Source organism: Coturnix japonica, chromosome 7 (assembly GCF_001577835.2).
Source record: "Coturnix japonica isolate 7356 chromosome 7, Coturnix japonica 2.1, whole genome shotgun sequence".
Classification (NCBI taxonomy): domain Eukaryota; kingdom Metazoa; phylum Chordata; class Aves; order Galliformes; family Phasianidae; genus Coturnix; species Coturnix japonica.
In genome coordinates this window covers 27,697,947-27,717,721 of record NC_029522.1, presented here as the reverse complement: position 1 = coordinate 27,717,721, position 19,775 = coordinate 27,697,947, and the positions used below count along the sequence as shown (strand labels likewise).

The following is a 19,775-nucleotide window of genomic DNA, read 5'->3' as shown; positions in this document are numbered from 1 at the left end:
CTTTTCATTAAAGTTGGTATTCTAGAACATGAAAGGTATCTAATGGAAATATACAGTGTATAACACGAAAATTGTATTGTTGAATACCCGCTTTATTAATAGTTGCACTTTGATCTCTGTGAACAGGTTGCTTTCGGAGAATGGAAAAAGACCTTCAGTTCTTCCCTTGACTGAAGTGAAAAGTACCTCCCCACCCAAGGGCTATTTGCAAGCCTTGGATAGTGAAGGGAACCCACTTTGTCTCCACTGTCAGCAGCCAACAGCTCAGCTTGAGCAAAGCTGCCAGGCCCGTGCCTGGGACACACGGTTCTGCTCTCTTGCCTGCCAGGAGGACTTCTTGGTTCGTTCTAGTCAGAGCTACATCAGAACTAAGGTGTTTGAAATTGAACATGGTGTTTGCCAGTTTTGTCATCAGAATGCCCAAGAGCTCTATCTTAATGTCAGAGATGCGCCTAGGAGTCAGCGTAAGAAACTCCTGGAGAGCTCATGGATGTCTCATCTTCCAGTTGGGCAGGTAATATTACTGTTTGAGTATTTTCTGCTGATCTGTGTATTCCCATAATAGCTGTAGGATGTAGTTCAGAGAAATCCAAAATGGTGTACTTACAGACATAAGATAAAGACAGTTACCCAGCACCAATGACAGACTGTGCAAATGAACAACAAAATCCTTGTCCTCATATGTCTTCAAAGACATAAACACGTTGTTGGTCTCTAAATGGGACAGGCATCAGAACTCTGATTCTCAGGGATGTAAATATTGCAGCTGATCTTAACTGAAATGTGGTTATGAAACAGAATTGAGGAATGGAAGTGGCAAATAGTACCAGGTCATTGCTACTTCCCAGCATGTTTGCTAGTAGCTGAACAAAAGCCAGGTGTCACAGTTTCCCTCACTATAACCTCAGAACGTATTCAGAACTACTCCCTAGATTTTCTCTTCCTAGATTTTAATTGCCTTTTTGCTGTGGAACAGGAAGGGAGAATATCCATATACAAAGCAGCATTTTAGTTCCAAAATAAAGATCCCATATTTTTGTCCTGTTGTGAAGTTGAAATTCTACTTCAAAAGTTGCTGGTTGTAAGTTTTTAAAATAAAGAAAATAACCTTTCCTTCTGTTTTACTTTGATCCACCACTGCATGCTGCAGACTAGGTAGAATTATGCCCATTAAAACTATAGTTGTTTGCTTCTCCACTGGGAATAACAAATGCTAACACTTCCTTTGATTATAAACATTATATTATTAGTAGTATAAATAATATTAATAGCTACTTTGCTCAGTTTTATCGTTCTTCCTGTAGAACAAAGATGTAGCTCAGGAGGAATATGTAAGGTTTCCATTGTCTTGCCCTTTGTTTGCTGCAGTTGAATGAAATGATAACAAACCCAACAGAAGGTCAGTTCTGGCAGGTGGATCACATCAGGCCTGTTTACAGCGGAGGAGGACAATGTTCCCTGGAAAACCTTCAGACTCTGTGTACAGTCTGCCATAGAGAGGTCAGTGTGGTAAATCATCACCCTTGGGCAGCTGAAAACCTTTAGTAAGAAATACCTGATGTTACTCATTTAGTCTGTACTCAACTAATAGAAGCTTCTCTATGCTGCCTTGTCTACAGCACGGTGCTACTTTTCTCCTTTCGGGAAGGCACCAGTGAACATAAAAGGCAGCACTGAACAGTTTACTCACAAATGGAAAAATGTCACCTTAATAAACATTTGCATTTTATTTGTCACTTGCTGCAAAATTAGATTGAAATCTAAAGCTGTGGCCTAATACTTGCCCGTTAGCTGCCATGTAACTGTTTTCTGACCAGACCTGTCTTCCTCTTTTTCAGAGAACTGCAGAACAGGCCAAGGAAAGAAGTCAGATGAAGAGACGCTCTTTGACTACAAAGTATGGTTGTGATATCACAAAGTTTCTTGTGAAGAAGTAAAATTCTAAGTATACTCAGTTACATTGTAACTCAGGAATTACTATAGTTACATAGTTTTCCTCAAGCACTTTAAAAAATAGTTTTTTATGCTGGTAGAGAAGATGTGCAAGAAAAACAAAAAATCATTCAGAATACTGATTTCGGGCCTTGGATGAATGCATGCAAGGCACTCAATCACGGTTACATTTTTATGGCACTGCAGATTAAAGCTGAATTTCTGCATATAACCTCAGAGCAGTTTTGAAGTACTACAATTTTCATATTAGTTCATTTACAACTGTAAGAACTGGAGGAAGCGCTGCTGAAATTCATGTTAGACTTATGGTGTTCAGCTGTTCTGGGTTATTAAGGACCACAGGGCGCTATTTTAGTTAAAACTGCTTCTTTTATTCTTGCTATCAAAGCTACTAGAGAAAACACAGGCTCTGCTCTCTATTATGAAAGCAACAAAGCAGGTGATTTGTATCTTCTGAAACTGTATCATAACTACACAGAAATGTAAATAGCAGCCTGGGGAAGGGCTATGAAGGACCTGGTAGTTTCATTTGACTTGGTGTAAAAGATCTGGGCACTTTCAGTTGGTGTTTATTGAAAGGTCTGTTTAAAACAGCTAACATTTAAGGCTTATTCATGAGAAATAATAATATCCATTGTTCCCTGTCTCATCCAAGGTCATGTCTGGGAAAGGCTACAGCCATATTCTCTTTAAGGAAATGGCAGAGCTGATGGTTATTTTGCACTGTTTAAGTGGCTTTCTAAACAGTTACTTCAAATAAAACAGCATCATCCTAACCATTTGGTGCCTTCTCCTGCCCCTTGTATGTTATCAGCACACCACACATCATTTTTTCTCTAGAAGTACTATGTCGTTTACAATTCCAGGCATATTTAGTCCAAGTACACTGAAATGCTTCCACCCTTATGAGAAAATTCTTTGTTTTGCACATAGCTTTTCTCAGTTAAAGATTAAGATGGTACTGTTGCAAATATAACATTTTCTATAAACTAGAATGACTGGACTTTTCCAGGATACCCAAACCCGTCTAAGCAGCTGATGGAAAATATTACAGCACTCATGTTCTCTGAGCATGCCAAAGTGAAGCAGCGATTCAGGCAGTTGAAAGACCAACCCCCAGTAAAAGCCTGATAGCTAAATGAAGTGTTTTCAAGCTTATTCAACCTATACAGGAGGCAAGGCTGCTTTTGTAATGTAAAAATGCACTAAGAAAGCATAGCAGGAGAGGAACAAAGCAAGAGTACCAGGAAATGGTAAGTAATCTTAAACTTACTTAGTAATTAGCCTAGTGAAACTAAGTACTTACCAAGTTAGACAGTTAAGCAACAGCTGAACTGGCCTTTGAATAAAGACAAAGGCATTTGCCTCATATAAACCCAAGAAGCCTGTGGGACAAAGCCCTAGGGCAAGATTTTCTCTGAAGAAAGTTAACATCCTTAACATTTTCACTTGATGCATACTTATCAGAGAGAAGTATTTGAGATAGATGGAACTTAACTTTTTATGTGTGATACAAGGAAGTTTGCTCCTATATCAAACTATAGGAGTATGACATTTAAGTAGTCATTTAAGTAGACATTTAAATTTGATAAAACCACTCCAACCCGAAAAGTTCTGAGAACCAGTAAGTCCAGATTTATTGAGTAACGTCAACCATACCATAGTTTTTTACATTTCGTTTTGTAAAGTATCTCTGATCTGCTGATTCTGATTAAAACATAGTGAGATCACTGTAAAGCAACATTGGCACGTACAGGTTGTAGTGTTCACATGATATTCAATGGGTTTCATTTACAGCATGTAATAGAATTGTTTTATCGTATCAGATCAAAGACAGAGTACATTTAAATGGTCTCTACTGTAAGCTCTACTTTGGTTTAAAACACCTCTGTACATGTAATTTACATACCGCTTTGGCCCTTGCATGCAGGGAAGGATATAAAGCATCTAAAACTGAGTTAGGCTTAATGCTATAATAGGATTATAGTAGCTCATAGCCCAAAGACAAGATCTTTATTCAGACAACTGTTGCAAGCCTATGAGAGTTAGGCATGGACTAGAATGTACTGTACACTTTAAAATGAAGGGTATTTTAGAAGTATTTGCAACTCACAGATTAACTGAAAAAATAGTGAGCTCAATATTTGTGCTTAGCAATAAATACAAATTAACATCTGCACATCAATTTAAGTAGGCTAACGTCACTTTATCAAGTCTGATAAAGAACTGTAAAGCAGCACAGTCTGCATAAATTTAAACAGTATGTATTTGCATATGGCCCATTAACATCCATAATTTAACAATCTAATGCAAAAACATGTGCTCCATTTGGACAGAGGGGGATGGCTAAACTTTCTTTCCCCGAAGTTCTGAGTAAAACTCCTGCTGCAGCCCCTCCAGACCTCCCAGATGGAGCATTTGTAGGCATTCTTCTCAAGCCCCAGCTGAGGTCTGTCCTTGGGAATATTACTCTCTGTCACTAATGACAACCTTATTTTCTCCTCACCACAAGCTGGTAGATAGATATCTAAGTGTTAACTTCCCTGAAGGAAAATGAATAACATTCTACTTGTGAAGACACACAAGGTAACACAGCTACAGTTACATCAGAAGAAAGTTGTATCTGCTGAAAAGGCACCTGCAAGTCGAAAATCTTCCTTTGTAAGCACGCTGTACATACGCTGGGGCAATGGTTTAGAATAAGGTGCAGGACGGGGCACAGTTGTGCGCAAAATGATCTCCCGGCCTGTGGGCGGTGGGAAATCTGACAGGGAACCTGTGTTGAGTCTTCGCTCGTCTGCTGAACCTGATCTCCTCAGCTCTTCATCAAGCGGAGGCACTGCAGAAATCTTAAATAAAAGCAGAAATACAATTACAGGGCAGGCTCTTCATTGCAATCAGAATTCAGAAAAGAATTTGTAAGAGGGAAAAAAGGAAGATCAGCAATGGTAAATATCAGAAGGCTTTACATATAACAGAGAGCAAGACAGTAATGGGATGTCAAGAAATAAATTGTCCACAATCAGATGGAAGAACCTTCGTACATGGATGGTAATGCTCAGCCCAGATTAAGCTCCTTGGGTTTTGAAAAGCATGAAATAAGGGTTTCCACCACACAAAACAATCCTTTCTCAGACAGGAAACTGGCCTCAGCTCTTCATTGCTACGCTTGTGGTCAAGCTGCCCTCATTGTAGAAGTAACCAGAGCCTTGACAACTCAAGTCTTGACCAAAAGTCACTTGCCTTTGAAACTCAGCACCTAACTTAAATGTGCTCTACGCAACCAAAGAGGCTTGCTAAGGACACAACACAGAGCAAACAGAACACTGTGCAATCTCTCTCTACTCATTGCCAGCAAGCAGCAACAATACAACTGCATACCAGGAGTGGCATAGTTCTCCTCCTGGCTGTTCCTGATGGCTCAACAGGCATACACACACACCAACAGCCTAACCAGGTACTGATCTCCTTAACTAAGCACTAGGAACGTCACAAAAGAAAGAACCCACAGGATGAATGACCTATACACTCCCTCTGCTTCCAGCTCTCACCCATCCAGCCCTCAAGAGCAGGAACCAGTTCTGCCTGGCTCTGCAGCCTTCAACACAGGGTCAATCACCAGGGACAAGTCTCACGTGTTCTTCCAAAAACAGTTCAGGAAAACAGAGAGGATGTTCCCTTTGCTATACTTCAATTACTCTAGTTCTTCCTCTCAGAACACCTCTATACCTTTGTCCAAAAGTTTCAGTAGTTTTAATAAGCTTTGCTATCTATCTCAATAGTTTCTCAGGTAGCAGCTGGACTGTGACATCCACACAGCACTGTACATCATTACCTTCCCCCAAAGCATCTGGCTGCTTAATAGGCAAAAAAAAATAAATAGCAACAGAGAAGAGTATAAAACAAAGGCCACATATTTCAGCATCAGTGAGTATTAATATTAACCTGAAGAACATTTGCATTTTTTGTTCTTGTTTTTATTTTTATTTTTTAAATTTCTTTTTATTTTCACTTCCTGATAGGCTCTAAAAGAAAGTCTGAATGAGGAAAAACCATTCTGGAAACACAGTATTAATTTTATGCTCAGTAACTTGAACTACAGTACCAACCACATCAGGATGCTGTATTCTATCTACCAAAAGCTTCAACTCTACGCAGCTAAGGAAGATGAGTGGGAAATGAGGGACAAAGTTGGTTACCTCATCAGAAGATTCAGTCAGCTTGAAAAGGGATGAGAAAAGAACCAGTGATAAAAGATAGAAACAAAGGCAAGTCAGAGATGACTTACAAGAGATTAGAAGGAGACTGTAGGTTTAAGAGACATCATGCACTCTACTTCTAAGAGCATGCACTTGCTATCATATTTTCCCTGAGAAAGATTGAGAATAGAAGATATTTTACACAACCCAGAGACTCTGAGTCCAGATTCAAAAGGTAAGGAACAATGAAATCATTCAGCTTCTAATTCCAAAACAACGTTCTACCAAAATAATTAATTTTAATGTTAAACGTGCTTTCCTGTAGCAAGTTAACTCCTATCCCACTAAGAAGTCTTAACAGGGACCAGCAGCTAGTGGGTGGTGGCTGTAAGCTACTAAACTCTAGAAATTACATATATCTTTACTCATTGCTAACATTAGAAATTGAACTTCTAAAACAAAATACATTATTTAAAAAGGAAGTACATACACTCACATACATTTACAGGGCATAATCTTAAATTTTAAGAGGAATTGTTTTAAGTAAAGTTGGCTTTTACATGTTGGGATTTGCAACACAGCTTTCAATACAGACTAAACTTCTAAGGGTACAACAAATGTTCTGATTTTTATTTATCAAAATAACCACAGACTGTTTTCAGAATGGTCATTTTTACATTGAGTTGCAGAATACTACAGGTTACTATTAAGGCATCCACACTTCAATTTTTTCCAGCAGTGATCTCTAATCACGGTTTCAGACTTTAAGATGTCTGCAACATAATGCCACCTTGTTATTAATACTGCAGTTAAATTTTGATTGCTACAGGTAGCTGAAATTCTGAGAGAAGCTGTAGGCTGACTGCAGTCCATGAATAATACTTACCAAACCAATTATCTTAAAAACTTCTTAAGGAAAAAGACATTATGTATAAAAATATAAAATGGGGAAAGATTTCAAGAAAGCAGATACAACACCGGCAGTAAATAAAGGAAATGCAGAGGTGAGAGAACTGACACTTTTCTTAAGAAAACACATAAGTTTCCATACCAGAAAGTTTTCAAATATAAGCCTCAGTCAATGAGTATTTAATATTATGGCATGCTTCTCTGCATTCCATGTGAAACCATCAATATGCTCAGCAGTTCTTGCTATAACGTATATATTACACCACTTCACTGAAGCAGAAATTTGTGCCATAACTGTGTTACTGTTATTCAAAGTAAAATCAAACATTAATGACAGCTCTATCTACTCAACTCCCTTTCAAGTTTCACATCCCAGCTCATCTACTCTTGGTGGGAGCTGTAGCTAAAATCACACTGTACATCAAAAAAAAACAACAAAACCAACACCCAAAAATGCAGTCACATTTATAAAAATACATGGATATATGTAGACAACATAAACAGCCATCAATGTTAACTTATTGCATTTAAATGGTTTGAGGCATCAGCACAGCAGTCAAGAACTCTCTTACCCTCTGAGCATTCACAAACAGCTTGTGAATAACACTGCCAGCAGGTCCTCTTCCTGCACCAAGAACTGACACTTCTGGCTGCTCCAGGAGACAGTTCACAAATCTGATGGTACAAATGATTATTTCTTTAGTATTTCTGACACTATTAAAAAGAGCATAAGAGGAAAAAACAAAACAACTCAAGGGAATTAAATACATAAATAAATACATGAAATCGGGTCACCTTTGAAGATCTTCCTTCTCCTCCTCATTTTCACATTTCTCTACTCCAAATTTTGCCTTCAAAGACCTGGCCCTGGCAATGATAGCTTCCACACTCATAATCTGAGCAATGATTTCCTGTAGTTTAATAGAAAGATTTACTCTTAACATTCCCACCAACAAGTCTATCAAGTTTCCAGCACAAACCAACATAGAAGTCTTACTTCCAGCTTCTTGTCCTCTGGATTTGGAAATCGTAGAACTTTACTGGAGTGGGATATTATCTGTTTAATAATCTTCTTAACTGAAGATATGTCTTCTAATACTTCTGTTAGGAGGAAAAGAACCAAACAAGTTCTCAATATTGCATTAGTGTTCAACCTAAAATACCATAATAATTTATTAAACATTATTTACCTTCCTCCTTTACCTTGAGTACAGCCGCATGGATGATGCAAGGCAAGAGATGCCGTGCAAGGTCAGCTGGTTTCTGAATGGCGAGGTAATGAAGTACCTTTAAAAACAGAAAAAAATAATATATTGATGATCAAAACTGCTTCTCATAAAGTTAAGTTCAAAAGATGAGTACCTACCATTAGCCACAGAATTGTTACCTTCTCTGCTTCTCTAGTGTCATCAAAGAGTCTCTTCTGCCTCCGTGCTGGGACTGGTTTTGCAGTCTCCCAGGCCTCTACCCACATGTTGCTAGGGATCTTCATTCGGGCACTCAGCTCACCTTTAATTACCACATTTCCCTTTTCATCAACCACTTCCTCTTCAATGTAATCCCGAGGAGAGTACCACCTCACAAAATCCTCCAGACAACAGCCAGGGTTAGCTGCCTGGAATGAAGATGACATTACATTTGTACCTGACAAAATCCTGTATATCCAGTATAGATTTGAGGGCACACCACACACTATGAGCAAGAAATTCAGGGAATTTTGTTCACAGCAAAATGTAGTCTAGAAAAGAGACCTGGGTGAGGGAAAAAAAAAAACGAATGCAAACCAAAACGGAGTGGGATGTAAGAGGAAGGTGTGTGGAACCCACACCATCAGCAAAAAGAAACCTTCCTCTTATTCCTCCCTCCAAAAAAACAGGAGGTTCACACGTTACTGCAGGCAAACTTGAAGTCATACTGTGAAGTCAGGCCTCTGCCTGGTACTTTATATATATGCAAGAAACATTACATTTTCACAAAGTTTTTATCAGAAAATCTTACAATGGCTTGGGTTGAAAAGGACCTCAAAGGCTCATGGAATTTTTCAAGTAGTACTACCTTGAAAGACTCCATATCAGAGAGCAAACAGGCACTCTGCATGCGTGCTCGAAGATGTGCACCTTCTGCTGAGGTCCCAAGTTTTGCCAGAACCTCGGACTGTTCTTCCAGCAAATCCTCAGTCATGGGTGCTGGCTCCTGTGCAAAGACAGAAAAAGGCAAGTTCATCAATAGTTTCTCATCTTAGCCCTAACTAAGGAAGAAGAGGCTGACAGCTCCCCGTCACTGTACGCAATTTGTACTTTAAGGAAATAACCATAAGTTTCTTTGGCTTAAACTGTTTAACCTGAAATTGTGCATCTGAAAAGGACGCTAACAAGCAAAACAAACACTACCTGAGAATGAAGTAATGTTAGAAAGAAACACTGTCATAATACAAAAACACAACAGATTAAGTCTGACACTATTTTGATTAGACCACCATGGTAAAGAAACGCAGAATTCTTGCCACTGATATTGACAGCACATCAATAACTGATGACATTCTGCCTCACTGCTCTCTGCTTGTTCTTTGCACCCATGTGAAGCAACATCAGTTGGGAAAATTTCTCTCAAATGAAAACCACTGTATTCGTGCATGGCTGAATTCACATCACTTCCTCTGACGCCACCGTTTCCTATGTCACCCCTCTACAAGAAAGTCAGGGTTAGATAAGGCTTCTACTTCACTAGGGGAAACCTGCTCTGGATAGTGAGGTCCTACACTGATGACTATGGCCTTCTGAAATATTTCTCAGTGTGCCTCTAAAAGACAAGCAGCAACAGAAAAACTGATCCAGTACTCTGATCCGTCTGATGGAAATTACTACCAGCTTGGATGACCAAACACATGGACTCTTAAGTGTGTCACACCACAGAAACGTAAGAAAAAAAAAATAGGGAGGGAATGGAAGATGCCTTAGGAACTGGAAATAAGGAAAAAAACAACAGAGTACGAGGTAGACAAGACAGCTCAGTTATCATTTCAAATGAAAGAAACTTGTTTTGAGTTAAACTTGGTAAAAGCATGCAAGCTTTGACTTTAAACAGCTTCACCAAGTTATAAATATTGAAAATCGGTTCTTAAGACAGAACCACTCCACAGTTTTAGGTCCAAATATATAACCTGCAAACTACATGCAACTTCACAATCCTGAGAATGAATCATACTGCTTGAGAGCCACACCATGTATCTGGCTCAGCTCTGGTTATCTAACCTGTGTTATGGGAATGTAGAGAGGTTCTCCAGGATGCAGCAGTGTCAGCTTCCCATGAGGATGCAGACGGCCTTCTGGTTTTAGGTTTACAGGCTCTTTGCTGCCTTCTTTTGCTCCTCCTTTTTTTCCATTATCCTGTCCGTTTCCTTTCAGATCTTCTGTGTCACTCAGACACTCAAAAAATTCCTCTTCACTGTCACTCCAGGAATCCCAAGACTTGCCAACTTCTTTATCAGTCTCCTTCAGGTTATCTCCAGACTCTGCTCCTTTTCCAGGATCACCAGCAGAACCACCAGGTGAACGATCTGACATACTTCCCCTTTTCCCCTCATCTCTTGCTTTCTTTCTTTCGATACAACAGTTTAACATCTGACAAGTTAAATGGAGGGGGAAAAAAAAGTGTTTAGAAATTACTTCTTTTATAGAAAAAAAAATCATCACAGAGAAACTTCAAGAATCACTAAAAATCTCTTACAATTCCAAAAGACACTAATCACACTGAACTGGTGCTATAACAAAGATTTTGCCAAGAAATGGAGGTCCAGACCAAGTGATAAAAGCATAACTAGATCTAAAAAAAAACACCAGCATATTTAAATAATAATGGTTATGACTTAGGCTGTTTCTTTAGGAGAAAAATCATTCTGAAATTTGGAATATTTACCTGAAGCTTCTGATGCAGTAAACAGCATCTCAGATCGGGAGGGCCATTAGCTAATCTAACAAAAGGTAGAAGTGTAACTATTACCAGTTATGAAGTTGAATGTTTCACACACACACGGTCTTAAATCATCTGAGATCCAGGAAAGGGGCAGATACCCACAACAAACCCACCCCCACCTCTTCCACCACACAGCTCTTCTATAGTCCCAGCAGACGAGCTAGTGACTGAACGAACACAGAATTTAAACATTTATTTCCCAGAGATCATTTCTGAAGCTCAGAGATCAATTGTAGCAGTATAAAGCAGACAGACTCTGCATGGTCAGTTTTCTATTTGTATGACAGCTGAGATAGCATTGTCCACCTGAAAGGGCAGCTACACCAACAGGAACTGGGAACAGCTCCCTTAAAAAACTGGTGGAACTACACCACAAAACAAACAAATTCCTCATTGTATCAGCTCCTTCATTTTTACCTGATAATTTGGAAGCTAAGCATTTGCATAAGCTTCTTTTTCCTCCCAACAATGGAATGGTCTTTTAACTGGAGCTTCCTTCAGACATCTCCTGTTTAATGGAGTGCGCAGTTTCTTTCCCTGTTCCCTCTCCTTTCTTGCTTCAGGAAGGAAAGATTATAAAAGCAGCATACAGAATTTGCAATTAAATAAACAAATCTTACCCTGGAATAAGGTAGTTGTTCTCCCATCTGTAGCGCATTTCTAACACAAACTCTTGCCAAAGATGTGCCACTCCTTTTACTCCTCCATGGTAGAAGTTTATCATACAAAGACACAAAGCTAGTTTGTACGTCAGACTATCAGAAGGAGCAGATTTAAACTGACTGAAGAGATTCTATATAGGAAATAAGAAAAAGCGGGAATAGAGAATGAAAGGCATTTTCTCCAAAACCATACAATCTGTGTGTTCTTTATATCTTTCCAAAATTATCAATTATAAAACAAAGTCTGTACTAACATGCACTAAAGATCGCATTCCCTCCCTGTCTTCCCTCTGTCAAGTATAACTTACGTAATCCTCGTTCTCTGGAGGAGGACTGCTTCCCGATGAAGTGCCAGCTCTGCTTTCAAATCCCTCTGCCAGTTTGTCAGCAGCATCAGGAAATAAGAACTTGAAGAAATAAAATTTAAACTCAGGCTGTTTCAAGAAGCAGATCAATGCAATTCAAATAGTAAGACTGACATCAAAAACATTTTTTCTTTAAATTAAATCTGCTCACTTACCAGAAGAATAGTGTTCAAAACTTCATTGTTCAAAGGCGATTCATCTACACCTCTGTGCTTGCGAATTTTTTTCTTTGCACTGTGAACCATATTTGTGACAGACAGTTTATGGATTGGGACAGGTGCTGGCTCAGTGAGCTTCGACAAAGCATGAGTGATATCAGCAACCTCTATGCAGTTAAAAGAAAACACAACAAAATCAACTCAAGGTCCTCCTGTTGTAATCAATCTATACTTCTCACATTGATTTTTAACACCCTGTTAACCTAGGCTATGTCCTCGTGCTATTAACATTTCATCCTTGATACAAACTATTCTTAGTCACAGAATTATACATTAGAACCAGGAGTCACAAAGGAGTCACAGACCAGCCACCTCGGATTTATTTTTTCTGAATGAAGACGGGGTTCGCTGTAGGTAGTGCCTGCCACCTACTGCAAGTTCTGCATACTTGCAGATAACGACAGGCATAGTATTAACCAACTCCAAAGACAATGAATTAATACTGCTAAAAAGTATAAAAACGAATTTAAGCGAATAATTACCAGTAATCTGTAAAAACCTCATCTTGGCAGACATCTTAAGGAAATGAGAGATAAGGGAGGACTGAAGAGACTATGTCAGGCACTAGAATTAATACATACTCTACAGAGTCTAACATGTAGATGCCCCGTCCTTGGAGGTGTTCAAGACCAGGTTGGACGGGGCCCTGGGCAACCTGATCTAGTAAATGTGTATGTTTGGTGGCCCTGCCAGGCAGGGGGTTGGAACTACATGATCCTTGAGGTCCCTTCCAACCCGGGTCATTCTGTGATTTTCTAAAGCTAACTAGCTAGCTCCTTTCCATTTGTGAAATGAATAACAATCAAGTAACATAAGCCAACAAGATTTCAGCTTTACCTTTTCCATCCTCTTCAAATGCAGACCTTCCAAGTATTTCATCAGTTGACTCCTTCCGACGGCAAAGTTTGAAGAATTCATTAAGAAAGTCACCTATAAGAGAAACAGTTTCTGAACAACTAGATTAAAACCTCACTGAACACTCAGCTAACCATCGAGTCATTCCTGACAGATGATAACTTCCTCTTTTTTCTCATGATAACTTCCTCTTTCTACTGAATGAACACAGTCAGTTCTAAAGCACAAAATATCCTTAAACCAGACAACTGAAGTATCAGAAAATGCACTGCTAGACTCTTAACAGCCACCACTCCACAGCACAGACCTCACTCGAAGCAAGCTGCACCTTGCGTAGCAGAACAGAACATACACAGTAAACATTTATTCTCTAAAACCTGATGAAGTAAGAATAGCACTAAAGGTAATAGTACACAGATGTAGACTAACCTATTTGCAAAGCTTGTGTTCTTGGAAAAAGAAGCCCAAAATACAGTGCACTCAAAGAAATTCGGGGAGTGAGGAACCAGGTCATTAGGAATCAATCATTCAGTTCTAACTTCTAAACTTAATAGCTTAAAAGCAATACAAGAAGATGCAAAACTGATGTCTTACCCAATAGACACTGAGGATTGTCTGCTTTTCTGACTCTCACAGACCACTGTGGTGCCTGAATAGGATCCAGGTCACTAGAAAAAAAGAAGTTTAATTCTGTAACCACAGATATACAAGAGATGAGCACTGAATTCTTAAATAAAATTTCATAGTTGTGAAGTCATAATATACACCTAATTATAGAAAAGAACATGAAAAGCATTCTAATATGTAAGCAAGAATCTCTTTTCACGTACATAAGTGACATGAATAAAAAAAGAACCTCTCAGCTCAATTTTAAGTAAAATCATCCATTGAAAAATTTTTTTTGCATTACTTAAAACTGTAGACCACGATTCTTTTTTACCTTTCTGATGTACCAGTGTACATTGTTCTTCCTCTTTAGGAACAGGGATGAGTGATGATCAGAGAATGAGTGATGATCTCTTTCCACATTCTAAATCTTGCTATCCTCATTACACATCTAGTATTTGCAATTCAAACAAAATACTTACGAATAGACATCATTGTCGACAATGATACCTTCTGTTAGGTGAGGCCATGTGGTGGCTAGATGGAGCTCACTGAAACAACAAGACACAAGTGTCTATCAAACTCAAGATCTTGATTTACATGGCTATTTAAATCCCTACGTGGGTTTTGTAGCTAAGCACAGAACTGTGCATATTTTCAACAGGTTTCCTCACTTCTGTTCATTCAACAGCGCATCACCCTGCGCTGTGCTCAGCCTTACTAGCAGCTGGCACACAGGTCTCTTTCACCACTCTTCTCCATAAAAGGAGAGATTGTGCAGTATCTTCTAGGTATCCCAGTACAGCAAGAAAAACCTACACAATTTGCCTACAGCTTTAATATTGTCTAATACATTAAATGATCCTTTGATTTGCTGAGTAGTGATGGAGTATTTAGAAGAAGACATAAGAAGCATTGTAACAATTCAGTTAACACACTCTCTCACGTAAAGTGTTCTACACACCTAACAGTCAAATAAATGACCAGGTCCAAATGCTGAATGAAAGCATATGATTCTTAAAGTTTTCTCTAGTTAACACATGTTCCAACATAACAGTTTCAGGGACAAACTAAGTACCCTGTAAGTTTATGATGCCATGATAACATTCATGAAATGCAATTCTAATACCATTATATCACTTGCCAAGTTGTGTTATTTGCTATTAGAGCACGTACTTGGATAATATAGCATTCTGCTACTGACACAGCCAGCGATAAGAAAGCAAAGCTCAAATGACATACCTTGAAGTTATAAAAAAACAAACCAGTTTTTTGAACTTTTATCTTACCTGATAGGATCCTCACAGGCACCAAACGGTAACTTCCCAAATTCAAGACCTCCAACTTCTCCTCCAACAAGAGCATCGATATCTGAACATAAATCAACACATTTTCCACACAGAATTCATGGGGTTTTTGAAAAAGCATATCATTTGAATTTCAAAGTATGACTGACCAGAAAATAACTGAAGATGACAGAGCTATAAAAATGCAATCCTAGCACATAGCCAAAGACAGAACAGATTATTAATTTACCCAAATGCTATATATGAGTAGGTCTGGTAAGAACAAATCCTTGAAACTCAAGAATGACCACCAAGGAAACACATGAGAGCTCACTGTGAGATTACTAAGTAAGCAATCTAACACAGTTTTTTTTCTAAGTGCCATCACTGGTGCAAACTTATCAAGCCTCATATATGCACCTCAGATTGAAGATGTTATTTTTCCTCACCTCTCCCCTCAACAGGACCTAATATAAAAAAAGGCTTGATCAGCAGTTTTTTCTACATAGAAAACCTAACTCCTTCACTTAATAACAACAAAATAATCCAAAGTTTTATCTCAAGCAAGGTCCATGCAAGATTTTCACCTCTTTCTATTGTTAATAAATAGCAAAGCATTAAAATCACCCATTTTATTGAAAAAAATGACCAGTGCTCTTGTGAAACATTTTCTTTAGCATTTACTGTTTACCTTAAGACAGGTTATTGTATGGACACAAAACTCCCACCTGGTGGCTGCTGCGGCCAGAAGTACTGTTGCCAATCTTGAAGCACATAGGTAAGCCGAATAGCCATACTAACTGGAGGCAGTGGCGTCAACGGGCATCCCTTGAAAACATTCATTGTTAAGCCCACATCCTCTAAAATATCCTCATACAGAACTTAAGTAATTCTAACACAAACTACCATAAATTTCATTGGAATGACAAAACCCTCAGGAATTACCAATAAAGCCACTGCTTAGCAAGACACCTGTGCTAAAACTAAGTGTGTATAATATATATATATATATATATATATATATATATATATATATATATATATATATATATATATACACTCCAAAGCCAATGCAACTTTTACAAGCTCTATTCAGCTGGCAACGTAGTAACTAGCACAGAATATGTCAGTTTTTCCATAAGAACTTTTTCAGTGCATTACAGCTAATGTTGGTAGTCAGCCATAACAGAAGTCCTCTCAGACTCTTCAGATCACACAATCACATTGTTGTTCTTCATTTATAGTAGGTTGGGTGCTGGAGCAACAAATATCAGAACACACACACCTCAGCCTTCCCCTCTCCTTTTAAACAGCAAATAGAGCTTGTCTCTATTGAAAGTAGGCTGCAAAACAGAAAGATTCCTTCACAAGCCAGTAGAGAAATAAATAACATTTTTTTTAAAATTTCTACTACTAGATACAGAGCAACAATATCTGGGAAGACACTCTGTTGTCGTAACAGAATAATGGTTCTTAATATCAGGTATGTGTATACAGATGCACTTACAATCTTGGACTTGAAGACATCCAGCAATCCCGATAAGTGAGTATATTGACTGGGCACTTTGCGAAGATGAACCATTTCAAAGTCAGTTCGGACTCCTGGACCCTGACACTCTCCAACATACATGCGTCGCCACTTCTGATGTATTTGCACAAACAGTGGCACCTGGCTGTAAAACATCCACATTTGGGATTATCTCTGCCATCTCATAGCCTTTTAAACACCCTATTTTTTAGAATATGTTTTTTCTTAGGACAACACAGTTCAAAATGCTTAATATGAATCACAGAAAAATATTCTTAACTTCATCATTAAAGAGAAAAAAGCCTGAAAATTGTCACGAGAAACACAAATGCAAAGATTCACTGATGACAAGCTTTTGAGATTTCCATACAACAGTGAATAAAAATAACATACTGAATCAGTATTTATATTGTCACAGTGATGAGATATTTAAAAGGCTTTTTGTAACAGCATTATGGTGCAAATGCAAGAAACACAATGTAATTCACTAACAACTAAAAACTTCTTCCTAATGAAATGAAGAACTACATAAATAGTACGCTAGTTTCACCTGAGCATATAAAAAAGTTCATGCTTTCACCTACCAGCCAGTGTTGCCCAAAGCAATAGAGACAGAACTCAGCAGCAGGTTACATTTTGATTCACTAAGAACCGCATCACTATTTGCAGCTGGAGCAATAACCACAAACTCACGTAAGCCGTACCTTAGAGAAAGAGCAGGGAAAAGGCAATATATCTGTGTGCTCCAATAAACCAGCTCTAACACAGAATTGTCAGAAACGTTATAACCTGAATAATCCAACTGTCACCAACAGGATATGACTCTTATTTTGCTGTGTGTCACTTCTTCACAGAGGCCAAGATCTGACTGGGAATGCAGTACTGTAGATCATCACAGCACTACAGGAATTCAACAATGCTCAAACACTACTGAATGTTAGGAGGATTTTCCAGGTGTACCAGTCCTGAGTTTCTTACTACGGTTAGTAAGAACTGTAATTAAACCTAAAAACAATCTATTGCTATGCTTCTCTGTGTTAAAGAAGAAAGGCAGCATACATACCATCTTACTAGACAGTGAGCTCGAGGAGGAAAGTCATTGTTCATGCAGAGCAAGTCCTGCATAGGCAGAGGAAGGGCATCTGCAAAAAGATGTGACACCTAAGACCATCAGCATCCCTATAACCAGAAGTTTACTTCTTTAGCAATTTGTTCACAGTAAGATGTAGTAAAAATCAGAAATGTCAAGTCCAGCCCATCAGATCCCCCCCCCAGATTTCACACAGATGCAAATCAGCACTCTGAAATTGTCTTCTGTCATATCCTTACAACACCTGTGACACATTTCAGGCACAAAAGAATACTGTCAGCTACCTTCTACACCTTCTTCTCTCCCATCTCTGTCTCCAGGTTCTTGCACAAGATAATGATGTGTAACTGAGAATTTGAAGTCTGCAAATGAAATTTCATCTGATTTCTCCTCCCAGGTTCCTGTGGTGTATACACCCTGCAGATTGGAAATAGCAAAAGCAACAAGCAAAGCTATTACTTGATCACATAAATTCAGGTTAATATTTGTTCCCCTTTCTCTCCTTTTTTTTTTACAGCTAGTCATGGTTTACTACGAAGATAATTCTCAAAGCACTTAAAGTTAGCGGAATGCTAAAATCTATGTTAATTGCTTTTATTTCGAGTACAGAAGTCCTCGGCGCTATTAGGCAATGAAGAGTTAAATATTTCCTTCACATGAAACTGCACATCTAAAGCACATGCATCCTCTACTCTGCCCATCACCACCATAGAAGCCCTAACCGACCAACTGACCTTTTCCAGAGGTTTGCCTGAAGAAATCCCGATAAGTTTCCAGTCATTCAACACTTCTTCTATTTTTGAAATAAATCTATTAAGGAGGGAAAAAGGTATTAATATTTCCTGATTGCTCGCTCAGCTCGTGTTGTAAATTCAACTCCCAAAAGCAGGCAACAAGTAGTCCTACTGGGGAACTCCTTTAAAACAAAGCAAAAAGAACAGTAACATACCAAGGACCACAACAAAAATAGCCTGCTTCCCTGTACAAACAAAGCGGTGCTTTTAGTTTCACATCCCAGATAAGCCTTATGTTTAGCAATGAACACGTGTTGAGTGTTTATAAAGTCTCTCCCATTTTCACAGAATCACACAACTGTAGGATGGAAGGGACCTCTGGGGATCCACGAGCCCAACTGCTTCACTGCTGAATGCTCCAGTTACACTTCAAGCATGATTTTTTCCTCAAAAAGGTAATTTCTAACATAGAGGAACACACTTTCTGTCTCCCCTACTCACCCTTCCCTCACCCCCACTTATTGGTTTTGCGAAGAGTTTCAAGTACGACCAGCTAAAATTAAAATGTCCCAGTTATGGCCAACACAGGGTTTAATTCAGATCAAGGTATGATCATACATTAAGACAACATGAGTGGAAGAACTGAGACTGATGTTATACGTTTGTCTGGTACTGCAACAAAACAGAATCCTGCTTCACTGCTTAGAGAAAAATAAAAACCACATTAGACACGTAATCTAAATTCAAATTTAAACACAGGCCTTAAAATCTTTTTCTATCATAGATATTCTCACTGGAAAATGGACTTGTTTATGTAAACGCAGGGCCGGCCACAGCCCGGCGGCAGCACGTACCTCTCCCACTCGGAGGCGGTGGTGAAGTCCGTGATCTCGAACACCTCCGACTCGGGCTGCGGGGAGAGAGCGGGAGAAGCATTGAGAGGGAGAAGCATTGAGAGGGAGAAGCAAGAGAAGCAATGAGAGGGAGACCTGGGGATGGACGGGATGGGGGGACACAAACAACTCACTTCACTATCCGCCGCCATCTTGCCCTGCGTCCCGCCCCATGCACAAGGGCTGACGGGAAGCTGCGCGGGATGGGCGGGTTCCTCACACAGCGCCTCGACCCCAGTGCGCGCTTCATGCTATTTCTCCGTCATAAATAACACAAATAAATAACGTAATCCTTAAGGCTGCCTGCAAAGGGACGGAGAGTAATTAATGAGAATGTACCGGCCATAGTGAGCGCTGAGGTGTTGGCTGTAAAGGGAAAATGACGTAGAGGTAAAGGAAGCATTGAAAGAGAAGGGAGAGGGCTGTGGTGCCTTGGCAACGCGGTGTAAACGAAGCGCGGCGGAACGGCCGAGCCGCTGGGACAGCTACAGGGACAGAGAGGGAT

At 39.2% G+C, this 19,775-nt stretch overlaps 3 protein-coding genes across 8 annotated transcripts in view; 2 read left to right on the top strand and 1 right to left on the bottom strand.

Annotated features, from left to right (window-relative positions):
- ZRANB3 (zinc finger RANBP2-type containing 3) overlaps positions 1-2,730 on the top strand; it is a 31,793-nt gene extending 29,063 nt beyond the window's left edge. The window contains exons 19-21 of the mRNA XM_015868895.2: positions 120-514; positions 1,369-1,500; positions 1,839-2,730. Coding sequence (XP_015724381.1) covers positions 120-514; positions 1,369-1,500; positions 1,839-1,937 — 626 coding nt within the window. The 3' untranslated portion in view covers positions 1,938-2,730. The remainder of the gene's footprint in view (positions 1-119; positions 515-1,368; positions 1,501-1,838) is intronic.
- Positions 2,731-3,565: 835 nt separating this feature from the next.
- RAB3GAP1 (RAB3 GTPase activating protein catalytic subunit 1) lies at positions 3,566-19,515 on the bottom strand. 3 transcript variants are annotated; one of them, XM_015868877.2, is made up of 25 exons: positions 19,405-19,515; positions 19,232-19,287; positions 18,378-18,453; positions 17,928-18,060; positions 17,617-17,695; positions 17,138-17,257; positions 16,533-16,698; positions 15,754-15,853; positions 15,029-15,110; positions 14,222-14,290; positions 13,728-13,801; positions 13,116-13,208; positions 12,216-12,385; positions 12,004-12,102; positions 11,654-11,826; positions 10,977-11,031; positions 10,313-10,681; positions 9,117-9,254; positions 8,449-8,676; positions 8,252-8,348; positions 8,059-8,162; positions 7,857-7,972; positions 7,634-7,736; positions 6,153-6,173; positions 3,566-4,802 (listed from the first exon to the last, which is right to left on the bottom strand). In XM_015868877.2, the coding sequence occupies exons 1-25, from the start codon at positions 19,420-19,422 to the stop codon at positions 4,560-4,562; spliced, it is 2,982 nt and encodes a 993-aa protein (XP_015724363.1). In that variant the 5' UTR covers positions 19,423-19,515; the 3' UTR covers positions 3,566-4,559. The 3 variants fall into 3 exon arrangements, with proteins under 3 accessions (XP_015724363.1, XP_015724364.1, XP_015724366.1); XM_015868878.2 differs by lacking the exon at positions 6,153-6,173; XM_015868880.2 differs by lacking the exon at positions 17,138-17,257.
- The window catches only part of MAP3K19 (mitogen-activated protein kinase kinase kinase 19), a 38,441-nt gene continuing 37,152 nt past the window's right edge, over positions 18,487-19,775 (top strand). For 3 of the 4 annotated variants that reach the window (XM_032445917.1, XM_032445916.1, XM_015868853.2), the window contains exon 1: positions 18,487-18,832. In XM_032445917.1, the coding sequence (XP_032301808.1) occupies positions 18,813-18,832 (20 nt within the window). In that variant the 5' untranslated portion in view covers positions 18,487-18,812. The remainder of the gene's footprint in view (positions 18,833-19,775) is intronic. The other variant, XM_015868854.2, reaches the window with a different exon arrangement.

What these genes read in the sequence shown, in the direction of transcription:
- RAB3GAP1 (XM_015868877.2), bottom strand. An exon ending in ACCGCCTCCGAGTGGGAGAG is followed by an intron (nt 18,454 to 19,231) that starts GTACGTGCTGCC and finishes CCTCCTTAATAG; the next exon opens with ATTTATTTCAAAAATAGAAG. An exon ending in GCCTGTGAGGATCCTATCAG is followed by an intron (nt 14,291 to 15,028) that starts GTAAGATAAAAG and finishes TTGTTGTTTCAG; the next exon opens with TGAGCTCCATCTAGCCACCA.